Below are 18,287 nucleotides of genomic sequence, written 5' to 3'. Positions count from 1 at the left end.
CCTCACTCTCCTTGTGTAGGAATCCCTAGAAAGAGCCCCTCAAAGGTCAATGACTTCTCTCCAGACTGCTACACCCTGCCGGGGTCTTGTCTTGCCTTGYCTGCTCTCTGCATCCAGGCTTACGGCCCAAAATGTGAATCAATCCAAACCAGTGAAGTACACATGACATGTCCCCAGCAGACTGGTTCACACAAGGCCAACACGACCGCAGGACTTTCCTAGGGTGCATTTGGAAATGGAAAACTTAATTCGCTGCATCTGGAAGGTTGCGATGGGGCTGTACTGATCCCTCTGGCAGCACAGTGGAGAAGTTTGCTGCTGTTCTGCAGCACGGAAGGACCAAAAGTCCAGCCTAAACACTGGGGCAAATGCCATGTGGAGCCATCTACATCTTCTGTAGCTCTTTGCAGAGACAACAAACCTCCTCTCCAGATTTCAGGCCACTGCTTGTCACAGAAGCATTTAGCGTTTACTGGGCAGGGCCAGTCTGTAGGTAGATTTATGGGGCTCATCTTCCTCCTTCTTGGGTGAGGAACAAATCAGCTATGGTCAGATCACTCTCAAAAGAGGAGACAGGGATTTTAGGGAGTATCGTGTGTTCTGCAGCAGTTGGATTTGCCCAGACACCTTTTAGCACTGAAAGCATCAGCAGCAGAAGCCCTCTCTTCACCAACTTAAAGAGCTAGTGTATGTGGACACTGGGATCACCTACACCCTGTCAGAGGACCCTTTTTCCCACCGCTGTGCCCACAGTACCCCCCCAGAAGAGCACGACACCTGGGCGAGCCTCCGAAGCAGCAGCTCCGACGACGGGCGATTCCAGTCGAGGAAGATCTCGGGCGCCAGCGTGACGGTCATTTCCAGCACCCTCAGCAAGCTCACCGACAGGTCGAAGCACGTGGCGCACACCTTCAGCTGGCGGCTGTCCACAAAGTTCCTCTCCAAGCGCTCCGCTGCCTGCTGGATCTACCAAGCAAGAGAGCGTGCAGATGAACAGGGCACCGCTTCCCAAGGCGATCACAGAATGTTCAAGGTTGGAAGGGACCTCTARAGATCATCTAGTCCGACCTTCCTGCTCCAGCAGGGACACGGAGAGCACGGGGCACAGGGTGGCATCCAGGTGGGCTTTGGAGACCTCCAGAGAAGGAGACTCCACAACCTCCCTGGGCAGCCTGTGCCAGGGCTCTGGCACCCTCACCGTGAAGAAGTTCCTCCTCACCTGGAGATGGAACYKCCTGTGTTTCAGCTTGCACCCATTACCCGTTGTCCTATCATTGGCCACCACTGAGGATGGGATGACCCATTCATCTGGGCTCCCACCCGCACCAGAGACCCAGAGTACTCCCAATGCTGAGGTCCATGTCCTAGGACCTCGAGGACCTAGAGGACATGCTGCTAGACCTCGAGGTCCTAGATCTTGCTCCGGGCACCACATGGACACCCACGCGTGCCAGGCCGCGCCGCCCCAGGCCCCGCTCACCTCCTGAATCATGCCGATGAACTCGGAGAAGGCCCAGTTCAGCTGGTTGAGGACGCTGTTGAGGAAGCTGGGAGCCAGGTCGCGGTCGCCGCGCAGCAGGTCGGCCATGTGCCTCTGCAGCAAGGTGGARGGACAGGGCTCTGCAAGCAGACGGCGGCGGCCTCAGAGGCCCGGCCCAACGCGGGGCTACACGTCGGCCTCTGCCTCAGCGCGACTGGCTGCGCTGCACTAAGCGGAGATGGCAGCGCACGAGGAGGACGGCTATTCYGGGCACGGATCCTGCCTGTCGTGCCCCTGAGGGCTCTTTGGCTAGCGAGGGCAGCGGCCCGCGCGCTCTCCTCACGCACGGGCAGCCCGGCCCTCCCTTAGGCTCGGCCCCAGCTAAGCCCGGGGCGAGCTCAGCAGTAATCGCTTCTGATAGTGGCGCGGCCAACGCGTGCAGCCCTGGGCCTCACGTGGCCGTGCCAGGCCTGCCCGTGTCCAGGGAGGGAAACAGCCAGTAAATCCCATTCCCAAGACACTTCCAGCTGGAGCTGGGGCTCAGCTTTGCTCCCGGCAGGATTGGGTAAGCCCATGCTCCCTGGTCAGGCTCTGCCCACCAAGGACAAGTCCCTGCTCTGTGGGACATCAAGGAGGGCTCTGCTCTCAAGAGCGCGTCCAGGGTTGGCGCCGGGCACCTAGGAATGGCACCGGGCACCTGGGAATGGCACGGGCAGGGCCATGTGGGATGCRGGCACCTGGGAATGGGCCAGGACTGGGCGAATGAGACGGATGCATCTCCCTCTATCAGCTGGAAKCTCACAAAGGCATTTGACACGACACGGGCAAGGCGGCAGAGTGCAGGCTGGGCACTAAAATACAGCACTTGGAAAGAAAAATTATACAGAATATGGAGGGGAAGGAAATTAACTGGTTTTCTCTCTCCTAGAAGCAAGGAGTAAGCGAGAGCAGGGGGAAACTCCGAGAGCTCTGGCACTGCAGCACCTGGAAGAACRAGCTGTGCATTACCACCCCACGCAGGCCGGCACCCTGGCTTTGATCCTGGCCAAAAACAGGCCCCAGGAGGGAACCTCTGGGCTCCCACTCCCACGGACAAGCCCTTTCCCAGCCCTCGGCTGCACGCAGTTCAGGGCCTGCCCAAGCCAGATGTAGTTTTTTATGCATTTACTGATCCTCAGYGGGTTGCTTGCCCAGTATCCCCTCGGAGCTGCAGGCTTTTAGCACCGTGCGCACGCTGGGGTAAAGTTTCACAGCTCAGCTGGGCACGGCAGGAAAAATCCTGCCCTTGCTCTTGATCTCAGCTTGGCTCCGGCTCGTTTTATTTGATATTGTTCTTTGCAGCTCCCTCCTCCTGCTCCGAGAGCTGCTATTCCCTAATCGCTTYCCCAAAGCCAGCTAAGATGGCACAGACCTTTCTGATAGTCCTGGGGCACTCGTTCTGAGTGGCAACGGCTCCAAATTACAGCGTTTGCCACCAGTGCACCTTTGTCACCCTCTCCACCCCTCCCTTGAGCCTTGCCAGGTCTCCTAACCTTTCGCTCAAGAGGTGGAAACAGAAGTGAAGGCAGCYGTCAGACCCCTCACGCAGCAGCGGTGCACGAGGACACCAAGCGCTTCCATTAATTCTCTTCCTTCCCTGGTAATTCCTGCCATTTCAGTTGTTCCTCGGAGCACGCATCAGGTTGGTCTTCTCAAGAAGACTGCAACGGGACTAAACCCAAAGCGTAGTCCCTTGAGCTAAAGCTCCAGGGCAGCTCTTTGCTAAGAAAGACAGCTCAAGATCCTGCAGAACTTTCTGGCTTGGGCTTGAAAGGGGAAAAGCCCAAAAGCCAGTAATGGGGGCACAGCTTTGCCTTCCCTGCCAGCAAGGGGTGACGATGCAGAGCAATATTATATATATTGCAATATACAGCAAATTGGTGGAGGACACGAAAGCAGGGGGCTTGTCTGAAGTGCTAGGCTAGAGCTGTGCTCTAGGAGAGCCATGCAGAGAGATCCACATTTCCTCTCCCAGGCATTCAGGACTGCAAAGTCCTTTGGCAAACTCCTTGTGCTGTTGCTGTTTATAGTCTCTCCTCAACTTGTAAAAAGTGTTTATTTTCTCTTTTTTTTTTTTTTAATTAAAACTGCTAATATACTAGCTCCCTTCCAACCTTCTGGAACTGAAACAGCTCTAGGTGATGATCCTCGYGGAGCTCCGCAGGTTGCTCTGTTGGTCTCTTGCTAAAGCCTCTGTTAAGAACGTGTCAAGCTGAGACACATCTTGAAATGAATCACGCAGCTGCCCTCACCCCTCTGAAGGCTGTTCTGGCTTTCCAAGGGCTGCTGTTTGGCTCGTAACAACCTGCTTCAGCCTGCTGTTTAGCCAAAGGCTGTTTCCTCATGGTCCTCTTCCAATAAGCGCCGTGAATTTGCTCCAAGCCCCCAGTGCCAGGTCATTAACGGCTTTCCCTGCTGCCAGCAAAGGCTGTGCCAGGTTGGAAAAGCATTAAAAAGAGGTGCCTTTTATCACATTCCTCTATGGTTAAGTAGACTTTGCTGTTGTTTTCAAGCTAACATCAATTAAAAGGGGGCTTCCTTGGCTTTTGCTGCTCCCAGGACGATACTGATTCCAAAGAGATGCTGCAATCACTGCTGCTCTCTGAAAGCAGCATCAGGAATCAGCCCCGGGCGTTGCTCAAGGCCCGAGCAAGGGAGGTTCTTCACTTGTGCAAGTTCCCAGATCAGCTTCTCCACGGGGCAACGCATTAGTGGCAGAGAGAAACCCACCCTGAGCATTAGACCTGGGTACTTTGATTACCTGCATCTGCAAGAAGTAACTGAGACATCTCCTTTCCTCTCCCTCCCAACATCCCAGTTGCCATCACCCCCCTGGGTAATGACACAGCCCTTCCTCGTGCCAATTTGGACAGCAATGTTTTGGGCAGGAGCCTGTGGACACTTGTTGACGTGGTTATTTTCTTCATCTTGCCAATAATACGTCGTTAGCGCTCCTAAACCATGCAGCTCCTTAATACAAGAGCCACTCAATCTTGCTTTGGCCCTCATTATGGCAGATAAAGATCAGGCATTGGAACAGAAATCAGCGGTTTTCCAAGGCCAGAAATTATGACCTCAATACATTTAATGTGGGCAACAGAGCATGGCCCCAAGCAGTTACTGATAGATCTGACGTTTCCACAGGACTAATTTCCCCGCAGAAATAAGAGTTGGGGAAAAAAAAAGAAAGAAACTCAATAGGGAAAAGCTGAAGAGAAGCACGGAGCTCTTTGCAAAGACTACGAGGTAGCCAGAGAGAGCCAATGCTACAGGGAAGTCTATTGAGAAAGGCAATGCAAACATGATCAAACATATGTAGCAGGCTATGAAAAGGAGGAGGAAATGGGTAAAAGGAGGAGAAGACTTAAGAGAAACATCCCCAGCTAACCTGGTGACACAYCAAGTTTCTTTAGCTACACAAAGGAATTATAACAGGGTTATCAAAAAACTTGGCAATGGGAGAAAGACTAACAGCAAGATGCCCATTACTCACAGAATCGCAGAACGTTCAAGGTTGGAAGGGACCTCTGGAGATCATCTAGTCCAACCTTCCTGCTCAAGTAGGCACACCYAGAGCATGTGGCACAGGGTGGCATCCAGGYGGGTTTTGGAGACCTCCAGAGAAGGAGACTCCACAACCTCCCTGGGCAGCCTGTGCCAGGGCTGTGGCTGTGAGGTCACCCTCACAGTGAAGAAGTTCCTCCTCACCTGGAGATGGAACTTCCTGTGTTTCAACTTATACCCATTTCCTCTTGTCCTGTCACTGGTCACCAATGAGAAGAACTTGGCTCCTTCCTCCCTACAATCTCCCTTCATGAACTTATACACGTTAATCAGATCCCCTCTCAGCCTTCTCTTCTCCAAGCTGGACAGGCCCAACTCACTCAGTCTCTCCTCAATAAAGCAGACTAATTGGAAGCATCATTAATTAGTCTTGCTAATACTTGTAAAGAAGCAGGATCCTGTACTTTCAGYACAGGAAGATGGTTCTGTCCTCTGCAGCTTGCTAGTGACCACAGAGGATCCACACCAAGACTACCTGTGGGACATCTGGTCAGCAGCCCAAGTGATGCACATAGGTATGGGGGCTTCTGACTGATGTACGGTCGAGTTGTGAGTTGAGCTGGGAGGAGGGAAGCCTAAAATGGTCTGGCTTCAGAAGCAAAGCAGTTCCACCAAAAATCGAGTGTTTGAACGGATCCAAACGTAGATTTGAGCAGCTGCTGCTCAGTGTCTGCAGCTACCAGACTGACCAGTGGACAAGGCAAGGGTAAGCAGAGGGATTTGGGACACCTGGTGAGCTGAGATCATTCCAAGGGCTCATACATGCAACCAAAGGGAACTCTGAAGGTTGAAGGAAAGGAAAACAAGCAGCACCCAGGGAATGGGATGCACGGGGCAGCAGGCTGCCTGGTGCACAAGGGACTCGCACACAAAGCAAATCACTGCAGCCTAATGCAAGTTTTGGCTCGGTGACCGGTGTACCAGGGAGGGGATCTACCCAGCACGACGCTGCCAACTCTGRGGCTGTTAAAAAATAAGAAGGATAAGGACAGGGACAAAAAATGTTAACTTGTAGGGAGGGTAATTTAGCAGGGAAAGGCAGAAGCAGCAGCAATGGATGACAACAGAAGTAGTTAGATACGGTCACATCAGGAAGAAAGTCATGGATTTATTCCTGAAGGTAAGGAACCACCAGAACAAACCAYCACAAGGTGTTGTGGGACAAAGAAGGGATTTCTTCCTGAAAAACCAACCTAGCTGGACAATTTACAGGACTCAGGATGGGGAAGCGAGTCCTTGAGCCTGCAGCGTGCAGCAGCTCAACTCAGGGATCTCACAGTCCCACCACCTCCTCTCTTGCTGCTCGACAGAGGCGTGGGGAGAAGGTCTAGAGTAGAACAGCCTCGTGGTGCAAATGGAAGCCACCTTGCATCTTGATCAGAGAGATGGACCAGGCACTGAGCCACTGCTGTTGCACTCTGTGTGTGTCTTAACAGGACCCATTCTTGCCTACGAGCCACAAAAAGCAGCGGCCACACGAAAGCAAAACGAGCCCCTTCACTGCTTCTGCTCAGAACCTTCTCCTCTTCTGAAGAGAGCCACCACGAGCTCCCAAGAACCAAGCTTTCCATAGAACCCTGTCCACACAAGAGGTGACCGGTGCCAGCCTTGGCTAAGGAACAACTCGGGATCCAGTCTTCTGGATCTCTCCTCTCTCTCCGGGCTAACCCAGGCAGCCATCTCTTTGGAGGGACCTCCAGGAGCAGTGAGGACAGGCAAAGCACAGCACAGGAGACCAGCTAGTCTACGCTCCRCAGGACTCTTGGGCATTGCAAGGTGGAGCACCCAGCCCTTCCCACCCGTGCAGCCTTTCCCAACCTTTCTCCAGCCCAAGGAAAAAGCTCGCAGCACCAGCCCTGGACTGCACGGAGCCACCCAGAGATGGATGGAGAGGAACCTCAAGAGCTGAGAAACCTCCTTCCTGTCCCAGAGCTCTCTATGGTCACTAAGAAGTGGGATCGTTGTGCGACTCCCCTGCTCCCTGCCCAAACAAGGGTCTCTCAAGACACAACACGGGGAGGGAGGGAGCTTCTAAAGCTACATCACCAGACAAGAGAGGGTCACACAAGAAACTTACTCTGGAAACTAGCAAGAGAGAGATCTCCTGGGCACCCAGGGGAAGGAGAGAAAAAGAGAAGAGGGCCATTAAAASAGAGATAAAGCATCTTTCCCTGCAGGAAGGGGCTTGGGAAACATCTCCACAGGTTCTCCTGCCCGTGCCAGACTGCAACATCCTGTGGCCCCAGTCCCCATACCAAAGTGGTGCCCACTAAGTAAGGTCTGACACAAAACTATTTCCCCATTCCGCTGGGAATATCCCAAGCAGGTCAAGACATGGCAAGAGGGAAGTTGGAGACCCGTTCCTGTGCTCAAGACAGGGACTCTCCTCTCGCTACCTCTTTCTTGGCTGCAGCAGAGCTGAGGAAGCCCTCATGTGCCATGCCAAAGGCAGGACAGGCTCTGCCAGGCTCCGGGAGAAGGGCGCAACTTAAACACGCCTTGCTCGCCAACCTGGCCAGTGCCCTGCCTTGCTGGGCACCTGCTCCCTCTCGTAGGGTACCCTGGCAGCTTTGCCAACTCCTCCCATACCAGCTAGTCATAGTAGAAATCAGAAAGCCTTCAGTCACACTGAGATTTGRGGTAAATCTTTGGTAAAGATGCAGCCCTGGGTGCATCTTGTAGGGAGGGTAATTTCACCTAATAATTCACCTGTCCTGTGAAGGCTAGAACCTCTCCTAGCATTAGCTCTAATGCACTGCCCTGCTTGCAAGAGAGTCACCAACCCAAAGAGTGGGATTGGAGAAGTCCAGGAAAGGAAGAATCAGGTCTGGAAATTTGGGGTGGGTTCCCATCTACGTCAGCAGCCACCTCACAAGTTGACCTGACCTCTCGAGATGCCTGTGGGGGAAGAGCCCATTCTTCCCCCACCACCCTTTAAACCCGAGGTGGGCCACTCACTCTGCAGGCTGGGGAGGCTGGCATCCTCAGGCTTGGTTTTCAGCAGGTGTGGGAGCCGTGTGTACCTGTACCCAAAGCCACAGCCCTGAAAAGGGAGATGAAGAAGGACCTTAGAGGATGGAAGACAGCACAAGGCTTTGCTGCTACTGGAGAGCGAAACATCCCATGTCCCACCCTGCAGGTAGGGTGGCAGGGAGAGGAGCAGCGACGCGTGTTCCTTACCCGCCACAGCCTCACGAGGATCCAGTTGGTTTGTGCCCACGGCCGCTGCTCGTAAGGAGCCAGGAGGTTCCTCATCATGGAGATCCGCCTAGAGRACAGAAGATGCAGGTCAGACAAGAAGAGGCCAGGGGATTAAACAGCATGGAAGGACCCATGGAGCCGAATCACGGCAAAACTACCGGCACAGGGATGAACAGAGGTTGCCCAGGCCAGCTCCAGTAACCTGCTGCAGCTCCTGGAGGTTCTCGGCAGCTTTGCCTGCTCCTCCATCCAGCTGTGTCCACCACCCCAGCCCTGCCGCAGCCCCCGAGGGAGAGACAGGGCAGCACTTACTGCTCCTCTGGGATCCTCTCGACAGCTCGCAGCGAGTGGGGGTAGCAGACGTAGCTGGCCAGCGCCTGCATCAGGGAGTCTCGGATGTCTATGGAGAAAGGAGAAGCGGCTAGGCTAGGCAACCAAGGAGATGCAGCATGTCAAGGAGCACCACAGGCTGGGAGGGACTGGCCTCAGGGAGAGAGATGACTCCTCTCTACGGTGAAACCCCTCTAGACTTGTTCTGCACCAAATTGTTGGGACCAGATGATGCACTTGGGAGATGGGCTGCCAGAGGGACCCACACAGGTTGGAGAAAGGGGCCCCCAGGAACCTTAGGAAAGACAAGAGCAAAGGCTGGGTCCTGTGCCTGGGCAGTGAGAACTCCCCAGATGACACAAGCTGGGGGCAACTGGCTGGGGAGCAGCTCTGCTGCCGCTGACCTGAGACTTGAGGTAGACAGCAAGCTGTTCACGAGCCACCTGGCAGCAAAGGTGGCATCCTGGCCTGCACGAACAGGAGCACGGCCAGTAGACCTAGGGAAGTAATTGCTCCTCTCTACTCAGCACTCATTAGACCACATCTATACACTGTGTTCTCCTGTGAGGAAAGGCATAAGCCAGAGGGAGTTTAGCAGAAGGCTGCCTAGATGATCAGGGGCTGGAGCACCTGCTTCGCAAGGGGAAGCTCAAGGAGCAGAGCTTTTTTGGGGGAACATCTTTGGGGGGACAGCAATCTGCCAGTCAGACTCTTYACAGGGGTACGTGGCAGGAGGACAAGACACAAGAGGCGTACATTGAAACAAGAGAGGTTCACAACGGATTTATGGAAAACCTTTTCCTCCGTGAGGGCAGCCCAGCACTGAAACAGCTTTTCCTTGAAGGTTGTGAAGTCTCCATCTTTGGAGGTTTGCAAGAATGGCCGGGATAAAGCACTAAGTTACCTAGTCTGTCCTCACGGTTCACCTGTTTTGAGCAGAGACCTCCTAAGGTCCCTTCCAGCCTGTGTTCTTCAACTCCTGCCTGATCTATGCTTGGACTCACCTGCACCTTTTGCGCTACAAGAAAGCCCAGTCATGAGCTGGCGGAGTCTGAAGGAGCAGGTTTCTAAAGGGTGACTGAGCACGCAGCTACACAGAGCACCAGAGACCACTGCTGTCAGAAGGGGAGCAGCACAGAGGCAAAACCCTCAGTGCAGACARTGCTTTCTTTGGGAACAGCTGGAGAACCAACCAGAAAGCCATGCTTGTTGCTGGCTACTACAGGGTGCCTCTACCTGTGTCCTAAGCCCCTYTTCTCATTTCTAATCCCACTAGCGGAGGGTTTCTGCTGCTCCCAGACACTGTCTGCCCTCCTACAGGTCCCTGTTCTACTTCAGTGCAGCCCCCAGATGACTGTAAATCACGTTCATCCAAGGCMCAAGATCCTCCAGCCAAGCCACGCAGAAGCAAAAGGAGAGCCAGGCATCTTGCAGCTCTGCTGCAGATGTGGTAGCTTCCAACAGAGCAATGGTATTTCAAGCAGCCCTGCGTTTTGTGGTGGGAATGTGTGCCTGGAGTCGTAGCTTGACCCCTTCAGGAAGATTGTGTGTGCTAAAGAATGAAGGGAAAGACAATTCTGGTAGAAGGGCAGGGTTATTTCTAAGTCTAGATGACTTGGCTGGAGATAGGGACTTTTACGGCCTCCTGATGGTGGACACATGTCTTTATGAAGGGCTTCTAAGTTAGAGGTCAGAGCAGTAAGACAGCTGAGGGCTACATGAACAAAACAGGTTCCCAGGCAGCTGGAACCAAGTATGTTGGATCATTCAGTCTCCAAGATCTATCCAGGTATAATGGGTCACACACACTAAGCAAATATAGGAAGGTAACGCTGAAATCTTGTCTCTTGAAGCAGTGGTTTTCCCACAAATTTGGTGAAGATCAGTGACTGGCATTTTTGTAGAGCTCTCCTTTTGCTACCAAAAGGTTGTGGTGCTCTGGGGATCGCCATGCACAGCCCAGCTGTGCTTGTGTCTGTTTGCCTACTCCTATCCCAGCTCAGGCAAGCAGCAGCTCTCCCTCCCAGCTCATAAGGAGAAGGTGCCCACGTCCAAGCAGCTGAGGAGTAGTGCTAGCTAGACATCCAAGCAGCTGGACACGTGTCTTGCCCTCAAACTGGAGGCCTAGGTCATGTATCTAACCCTGGAATAAGCAGGACACAGCAGGCAAGGGCAGTGCCCAGCCTCTGTTTGCACAGGCAGGCACGGAGCACTCAATGGATTGGGCACATAGATCCCAACAGATGTCTGGTGAGCCACCAACAGTGGGATCAGCCACATCTGCAACACTTCACCCCAGAGCAGAGGAGAGCAGCTTCACCCGTGCCCACGATCCTCGAGTCAGCAAAGTGCTTGGCCAGGATGGCAGCAAGGCGCATCAGGGTCTCTTCGTAGCCTGCAAAGAGAAGGAGGGAACAGAAGGTCACAGGAGGGCCCGACGGGCAGCCTCATGTCCCCAGGTGTCCTGCAGACCCAGGAAAGGCTGTGGGATTTATTCTGGGGATTTACACCTAAATTTGCAGTTCAATTGAGTGCCTAGAAGTCAAAACAGAGCTGAGCAAACACATTAATCTTCCACCAAGCCCCGTGAMACAACCTGCAGAGTCTAAAAGAGTCAGACAGAAACGTTGGCCTAGTGCACAAAGGACTCAGCAACACACATACCACCTTAGACCTACCCAAAGAACCAATGTTAGGCTTGGAGGCCCTGAGGAAGGGCCTGCTACAGGTCTGCTACAGCTTAATTCGTGCTGTTCCCTGACCAGCAGGCACAGTTTCTCACTCAACGKGTGTGGGAACATCAGCTATGCCTAGCTGATGGGAACAAAAATCCTTCTTACCTTCGCAGGCTCTGGAAGACATGGAACAACGTGCTAAGAGGTTGCTGAGACTGCTCAGCCAAACAAGACCCTGGGGGTGAGGAGGACCAAGTCCCACAGCACTGGTCTCACRGCTACATTTTTAGCCACGATCACAGGACTGGGGACAGGCCCATGTGCACAGAGGTGGCGTGCTGAGAATCAGCTGTCTGTTCTACAGCTAGAGATGGGAACTTGCTGGAAAAGCTAAGCTTTCTCCTGCCAGGGAAAGCATAGGACCTGCCCTGAGGGAACTCAGCGAAATGCAGGCTGATGGCATCAAGGAGGTGGTTGTCCCTCCTTGATGGCATCAAGGAGGCATCAGGACAGGTCCATAGGTTGCCTCCACGGCAATCCAAATTGCAGGGCAGGATGTGAGAGCAGTCCCACTCCCTGCRCTGACACCTCCCATGGTCAGAGGCCAGCAGCAGGCACTGCCAGGGGGCAACTACACCCTGCCACATCCCAACCCGTCTCTGATGCCTCCTTAGAAGCACAATTCACAGCCGCTAGTGGGATACTCCCTGCAGTAAACCCGGTGACAACCCTGGGCAAGGCATGGGGCTCCCTGCCCAAGCAGCTCTGTGCCTGCCCCACAGCACACACACAACACACCAATGAAGCACAACACAGCAGGGGAAAGACTCAGGAGGGACAGTGTCCAACAACTCCTACTTCACCAGCACAATGGTCCCTGGTAGTGTTGAAGAAACGCGTAGATGAGACACGTAGGGACAYGGTTTAGCAGGGCGGTGTTGAAGGGTTTATGGTTGGACTCGATGATCTTGAAGGTCTTTTCCAACCATAACGGTTCTCTGATTCTAGGTGGGATCAGAACGGCCTCCCRAAGCCCTTACCTGGAAGTTCCTCCATGCTGTTGACCGGGCTGAAGTAGTTCTTGAGTGCRCTGTAGCTGTTCATAGCCACGCTGAGGTAGAACTCGGGCATGAAAGCAAAAAGGGAGCCCGTCCTGTCGCCGTGCTCRATGGTGCGGATGCACACGCGCAGCAGCCAGTATATGTCCTGCATCTTCTCCTGGCCAAGGAGAACACAGCGACCCCCAGTTAGTTTTGTCCAACTCCTCTTTGGGAAAATGCAAGAGTCAGCATCGCACCCGAGCCTCAGAAACGTTTCAGTGCCTGAGAAGTTCCTCAGGCTGCAGATCCAAGTTCCGTAACGGACCCTGGGCTCTGCTGGGTCTCTCACAGAAAAGCTGGGTGGAAGTCTCAGCCACAGAAAAGGTGGGTGGAAGGGACAACCAGAGAACTCTACACCAACTCTATTACCAGCACATGATTATATCAGCTGTTGTTTTGTCTATCTGACTCTTGAAATGCTCCARGAACTACACTCACCACGGCAGGCCTGGTCACCTATGTTATATTATACACTGGCCAAAGGGAGACAGGCACRAGCAAATCCAGGATAAAGCTGCTGGAGGAAAAAAAACCCTAACCCTTCAGGAGAATTAACAAATTAGAACAGACCAAAAGCTCAGACCAACTCAGATCTTTGCATTAAGTGATCACAAACTTTGGGGTTCTGCACCAAGCATTCAATTGGTTTCACCATCCCGAGGTGACCTCTTTCATTTCCACAGCAAAAAGAGTCTAAATTAGATGCAGGAATTTTAAGGGCATCTATGTAACTTTGATCTTATAAAATGAGCACTAAGAAAGACAAAAAAGTTACTTCATAAGCTGTAATGCCAAGAAGCAGCAGGAGCAATGTGCATAAAAATGGCAGTAAGATGGTAGCACCTCCAACTGAAGGAAAATCAGAGGTGCAGAAACTGGTTGTGTCTGCTTGATGGTGCTTCTGCACCACCTTCTYGGGGAGGTTTACATGGGTTTGTGCTGTAAGTTAGACCAAACAAGTGTCAATAGACTAAAGGACTAAAACATGAATATCTCAACACTGATGCACATCCCTGTTCAACAGCTCCTTCCAGGATAAAAAACAACTGTGCAGGTAACATTAAAATAGCAACAATTGGCTTTATTAAGACTTGATAACCTCAGAAAGTCACTCCAACTTCTGCCAAACCAGATTAAAGCCTAMACCAAGAGAACACAAAGAACTAATGCTTATCCACAGCATGACAGGCCAATACTGTGGCGTAACCAAGTAAGCTCCTACCTTGGCACCAAAACCTTGGGCAGGGATCATCTTCCCACAGAGTTTTTGAACACGGGATTAGCTGCTTTAAAACTCAGATTGTTTTGAACTGGAGCTCTCCTTTTTGCCTAACCTACTGTGAGGTAAATCTCCCAGCTCATAATAAGCTAGTGACTAATTCCCCCAAGGAAAGAGCAGCCTTTCCCATGCCCTRACACCTTGGCAGAGCCCTTGGCGTCACCTACACACAGAGCAGAACCTTTCTCCTCCTCCCCATGAGCAACGCCTCCTACACTCCTCCAGATGTGTCCTTCCAYTGCACACAAGTCACTGGGATGCTGGAGCCTCCAGGTCTTCCTTGGGCAGCTCTGCAGATGGGGCCTTCTAGTTCCAGCAGCAGGGTCAGGCTACCATGCAGCCTTGCTCCTCGGTGGAGCAAAGTTATTCAGTTGCTGAGGAACATTTTAGAGCCAAAACCAGCTGGTCATCTGCTCTCCCCGTGGCCCAAGCAGAGCAAGGACGAGGTGCAAGCAGGGAATGCTGCAACCCTCAATCCCAGACACCACTGACTCATCCAGAAAGGGGACACACGCTCCTGGCGAGATGCAGGCACCTGGATTTAAGAAGGTACTGATTATATATCCACCAGAGCTGTGTTTCTGCCTGGGCCATCACTGTATTGACACCCCTCAGCCTGTCAAAAGCAGGCCAAGAAGAAGGTCTATTGGCTGGCAAGCACAGGCTCATGTAGCTGGAGAGCTTCCKTGGAGCTGCACTGTGCCCTGCCATCCTGCTCGGCAAGTGAAGGTGGAAAGGGGGGAGAAAAGAGCCTGTGAGTCAGATCAAGCGCCGTTAACTGACCCTGCTTCTCTTCCTCTGATTCTTCAGGTCCTGGGACATACGTGGAGCCTCCTGTCACGGCAGGTTAAGGGAAACATGTTCCCTTGTCCAGCACAAAATGTCTATAGCATAAGAGCACAAACTGCTCACAAAAACAGACTAGAGAGTTTATCCTGGAAGGAGATGGCACACGCAGGGAAGAAAGGATGAGCTCTGCAAGCAGTCACAGTCTTAGCAAATGAAGAATGCGCTTTCCCAAGTGCATGGGAACCCGAGTGAATAAGGGCAGAACATCTGAACCAAAAAAGAAATCCAAGACATCACGCTGGCAAGGATCCTGCAGATTTCAGAAGAGCAGTGGTGGTGAGAACGCTCTCTGAAGCAGAGCAGAGCTCAGTGAAATGGTCACAGGAGCCTCTATCCTCTACTGACTCCCCAGGAACTGGCTCTCTGACCCTCACTCTTCTCTGTGAGGCGGATTTCCCAGCCCAGAACCTGCAGCTCCATGCACAGATCAGACTGGGCTGAGTTGTAATGAATATTAATAGAACAAATGTGGGACAAGAAGGGGTCCATGCCAGGGAAGAACTCTTGTGGCCACACACAGGAGCCCCACAGAGCATCAACCTTCTATCAACCTGAAGGTTGATAGAGCTTCAACCAAGCAGGCCAAGAAGAAGGTTAATTCAACATCAACCCTGTGGCATATGAGCTGAGCAGCACAGATGCAGAGTCACGTTTGCTCAGGTCTCTCCTGAACCTCTCACCCAAAGCTCCTGCCCACCTTTGAGTAGATGGTGACATTGATCCAGGCAAGGCGGCGACTTAGGTGATTGAGCTTCTCAGAAAACACCTTCTGGCTCTTCAGCAGTTCCTCGTGGATGTCTCTCCTCTGTAAAAAGGTGCAGAGAGGTGAGGGTTGACACCGTTCTCCCATCTAAATTATTCCGGACAAATAAGGCAGAAGCAAATACCACCTTGGGGCTGCCTAGGGAATGCTGGAAGAGACAAAAGGGTGAGTGGCTGCTCTAGAGAGGAGTGGAAATCGGTGTTATAAGCACAGCCCACAGGACCTGATGCTGGCCAGATGTGCCTAGCAATTTTGGGGTCAACTTCTGACAGAGTTTCTTTTTAAAGGCTTTATCAGAAAACTGAGCTGAAACTGGACAGAAGAGTCCCAAGTCCAACACTGAGGTCTATCTCCTGCTTGTTTTCTTCTGCATCTTTCATTGTGAAAGATCCAAGGAAGAGACTGAAGAGCCAGGAAGCGGTGTGGCTGTGATTCAAAGGGTCTCTTCTGCATAGGAAACCTTTCCAAATCCTACACCATGGTCTTGGAATGTCCCCAGACCCCCCCAAAGAGATCTGCAAGCTGCCTCGGCCGGTCTGTGACAAGCCAAAGCAGTTGCCACCTTCATTCCCTCCGTTTCTCAAGGCAGTGGTACAGTGGGTTGGCACACCATGAAACATGGTTGCCAGTTATGGACCTGGATTTACTCCACCCAGAGCTAGAAGTCATCTGCTCTTCTTCATGCTCTTTGTTCTTGCATTGAAGAGCTACCAGAGGAAGTTGGGAGACCAAAGATGCTCACCCTCTTTGGACAGCGGCTGATTTTTTCCTCTGTGTCCTTCAAAGCCATAGCGTATTCGTTCACATCATCTGACACACCAACCATCTGAAAAAGAAGCAGGCTCCAGCAACACAAGCTTTTTCCCCCCATCCCTTATATGAGCAAGCCTGTTCCCCCAAGGGGGTGGGAGGAGAAGAAAAGGGTCCATCACAACAGCTCGGCGAGCAGAGAATGGAGATTCAGCGCAGAAGCACAAAGGCCACCAGCACAGGACGTGCTGCTTACCTTCCCAAGCTGCTGGTGGACGCTGAGGTTGTACATCATCACTATCCCATCCAAGACTTCCAGGAGGGAGTTCTCTGTGACGGGCTGCTCCGGCTCCTCTGGGGGTCTGCCCAGTAAGAGACCCTCATTTCCATGGCTGCCTTCAACTGCAATCCATCCCCAAGACAGGAAAGAAGTTCTCAGCAGTGCATTTTGGCACCTCAGCTTCTCCCTGCACGTCTCTGAAGCCCGTGGCCAAAGCCCTGTGATACTTCCCTGCAGCACAGTGCTCCCTTCCAACCCACACAACCCACCATTCACACAAGCACACCCTTCCCACCACTGCCTGGCACACACCAGTTTGCAAAATCTCCCTGGATAAACCCAGGCTGTGGAAGTCCCACTTGGCTGCAGAAACCCAGGCTGCATCTCCTGGCACACAGGGAGCTGCAGCACCATCAGTGCCATGCACAGGAGAGCAGAGTGACCAGCAATGGACTGGTGTGCCCCAGCTTGGGAAGCTGGTGAATCACCTGCCAGCCTCTTGAGCACCCTGGAGACTGGAAGAGACCGTTCTCCCAGGAACCAGCTGTGGAACTGTGGACTAGCAGTGGAAGTTACTCACTGTCCTCCTCTGTCCGCTGCTCCACGCTGAGCGTGCGCACTTTGATCTTCTCCAGGGTGCCCAGTGGCCGCCGGGGGTTCATCAGGCTGACGGCCGCCGTGCTGAGGAAGCGGTTGGCACGGCCCAGGGTGGGCGAGCTCAGCCAGCCGGGCCTCGCCAGGGCTCCGCCGATGGCCAGCGCAGCGGAAGGACGCTGAGACTGGGGGGAAATCAAAGGAGAAACAGCTCTAGTTGGTGGGCTGCCCACTGCTCCTTGCTTGTCCCTACAAGGATTTCAGTATAGATGCTCAGTGACCACTGGACGGGGAGTTGATACTGTCTCCCAACACAGATGGGTCAACAGCACAAGGTTAAGGACAAGTGCAGGGTCCTGCACCTGGGGAGGAATAACCCCAGGCACCAGGACAGATTAGRGGTTGACCTGCTGGAGAGCAGCTCCACRGAGAGGGACCTGGGAGTCCTGGTTGACACCAAGTTAACCATGAGGCAGCAGTGTGCCCTCGTGGCCAAGAAGGCCAATGGGATCCTGGCTGCATCAGGAGGAGTGTTGCCAGCAGGTCAAGGGAGGTGATTCTGCCCCTCTCCTCAGCTCTGGTGAGGCCGCACCTGGAGTACTGGGTGCAGTTCTGGGCTCCCCAGTATAAGAGGGAGGTGGAGCTTCTGGAGAGGGTCCAGAGAAGGGCAACCAGGATGCTTAAGGGAATGGAACATCTCTCGTATGAAGAGAGGCTGAGTGAGCTGGGCCTGTTTTCTCTGTTTTTCTTCTGGAGAAGAGAAGACTGAGAGGGGATATGATTAACATGGATAAGTTCAGGAAGAGAGAATGCAGGGAGGAAGGGGACAAGCTATTTTCATTGGTGGCCAGCGATAGGACAAGGGGTAATGGACGTAAGCTGGAGCACAGGAAGTTCCGTCTCCAGGTGAGGAGGAACTTCTTTACTCTTAGGGTGACAGAGCAGTGGAACAGGCTGCCCATGGAGGTTGCGGAGTCTCCTTCTCTGGAGGACTTCAAAACCCACCTGGATGCCGCCCTGTGCCACATGCTCTAGGTGTGCCTGCTTGAGCAGGAAGGTTGGACTAGATGATCTCAGAAGTCCCTTCCAACCTTAAATATTCWGTGATTCTGTTTAACCCTCTCATGAATCACGTCACACTGCTCACCTGTGCTGCTGACATCGCCGACTCCTCATCTTCATCAAGATCATCCATAGTCACTGCCTGCAGCTCTGCAGGGTCAATCAAGACATTGGCCTTTGCAGCCAGGTCATCTGTACAGAGCATAACAGAGCAGGCATGAGTGGCAGGAGCCACTTTTGGTGTTTCAAGGAGCAGTCCTAAGTTTGTCCTCTTTCCTGCTTCGTTGCAGTAGAGAAGTAGCCAACCAAGTTAGATGTCTA

General features: G+C 52.9%; 1 protein-coding gene across 1 annotated transcript in view; it reads right to left on the bottom strand.

The window, feature by feature from the left end:
• Positions 1-18,287, bottom strand: part of RNF123 (ring finger protein 123) — a 46,785-nt gene that overhangs the window by 12,429 nt on the left and 16,069 nt on the right. The window contains exons 21-32 of the mRNA XM_026041512.1: positions 18,052-18,158; positions 16,891-17,089; positions 16,287-16,432; positions 16,023-16,106; positions 15,215-15,322; positions 12,330-12,507; positions 10,935-11,009; positions 8,597-8,684; positions 8,264-8,351; positions 8,042-8,126; positions 1,481-1,620; positions 778-966 (exon numbers count right to left, since the gene is read on the bottom strand). Coding sequence (XP_025897297.1) covers positions 778-966; positions 1,481-1,620; positions 8,042-8,126; positions 8,264-8,351; positions 8,597-8,684; positions 10,935-11,009; positions 12,330-12,507; positions 15,215-15,322; positions 16,023-16,106; positions 16,287-16,432; positions 16,891-17,089; positions 18,052-18,158 — 1,487 coding nt within the window. The remainder of the gene's footprint in view (positions 1-777; positions 967-1,480; positions 1,621-8,041; positions 8,127-8,263; positions 8,352-8,596; positions 8,685-10,934; positions 11,010-12,329; positions 12,508-15,214; positions 15,323-16,022; positions 16,107-16,286; positions 16,433-16,890; positions 17,090-18,051; positions 18,159-18,287) is intronic.

The sequence above is a fragment of the Nothoprocta perdicaria genome, unplaced genomic scaffold (genome assembly GCF_003342845.1).
Source record: "Nothoprocta perdicaria isolate Ctin4 unplaced genomic scaffold, notPer1 scaffold_287, whole genome shotgun sequence".
Taxonomy (NCBI): domain Eukaryota; kingdom Metazoa; phylum Chordata; class Aves; order Tinamiformes; family Tinamidae; genus Nothoprocta; species Nothoprocta perdicaria.
This window is presented reverse-complemented; position numbering and strand designations above follow the sequence as displayed.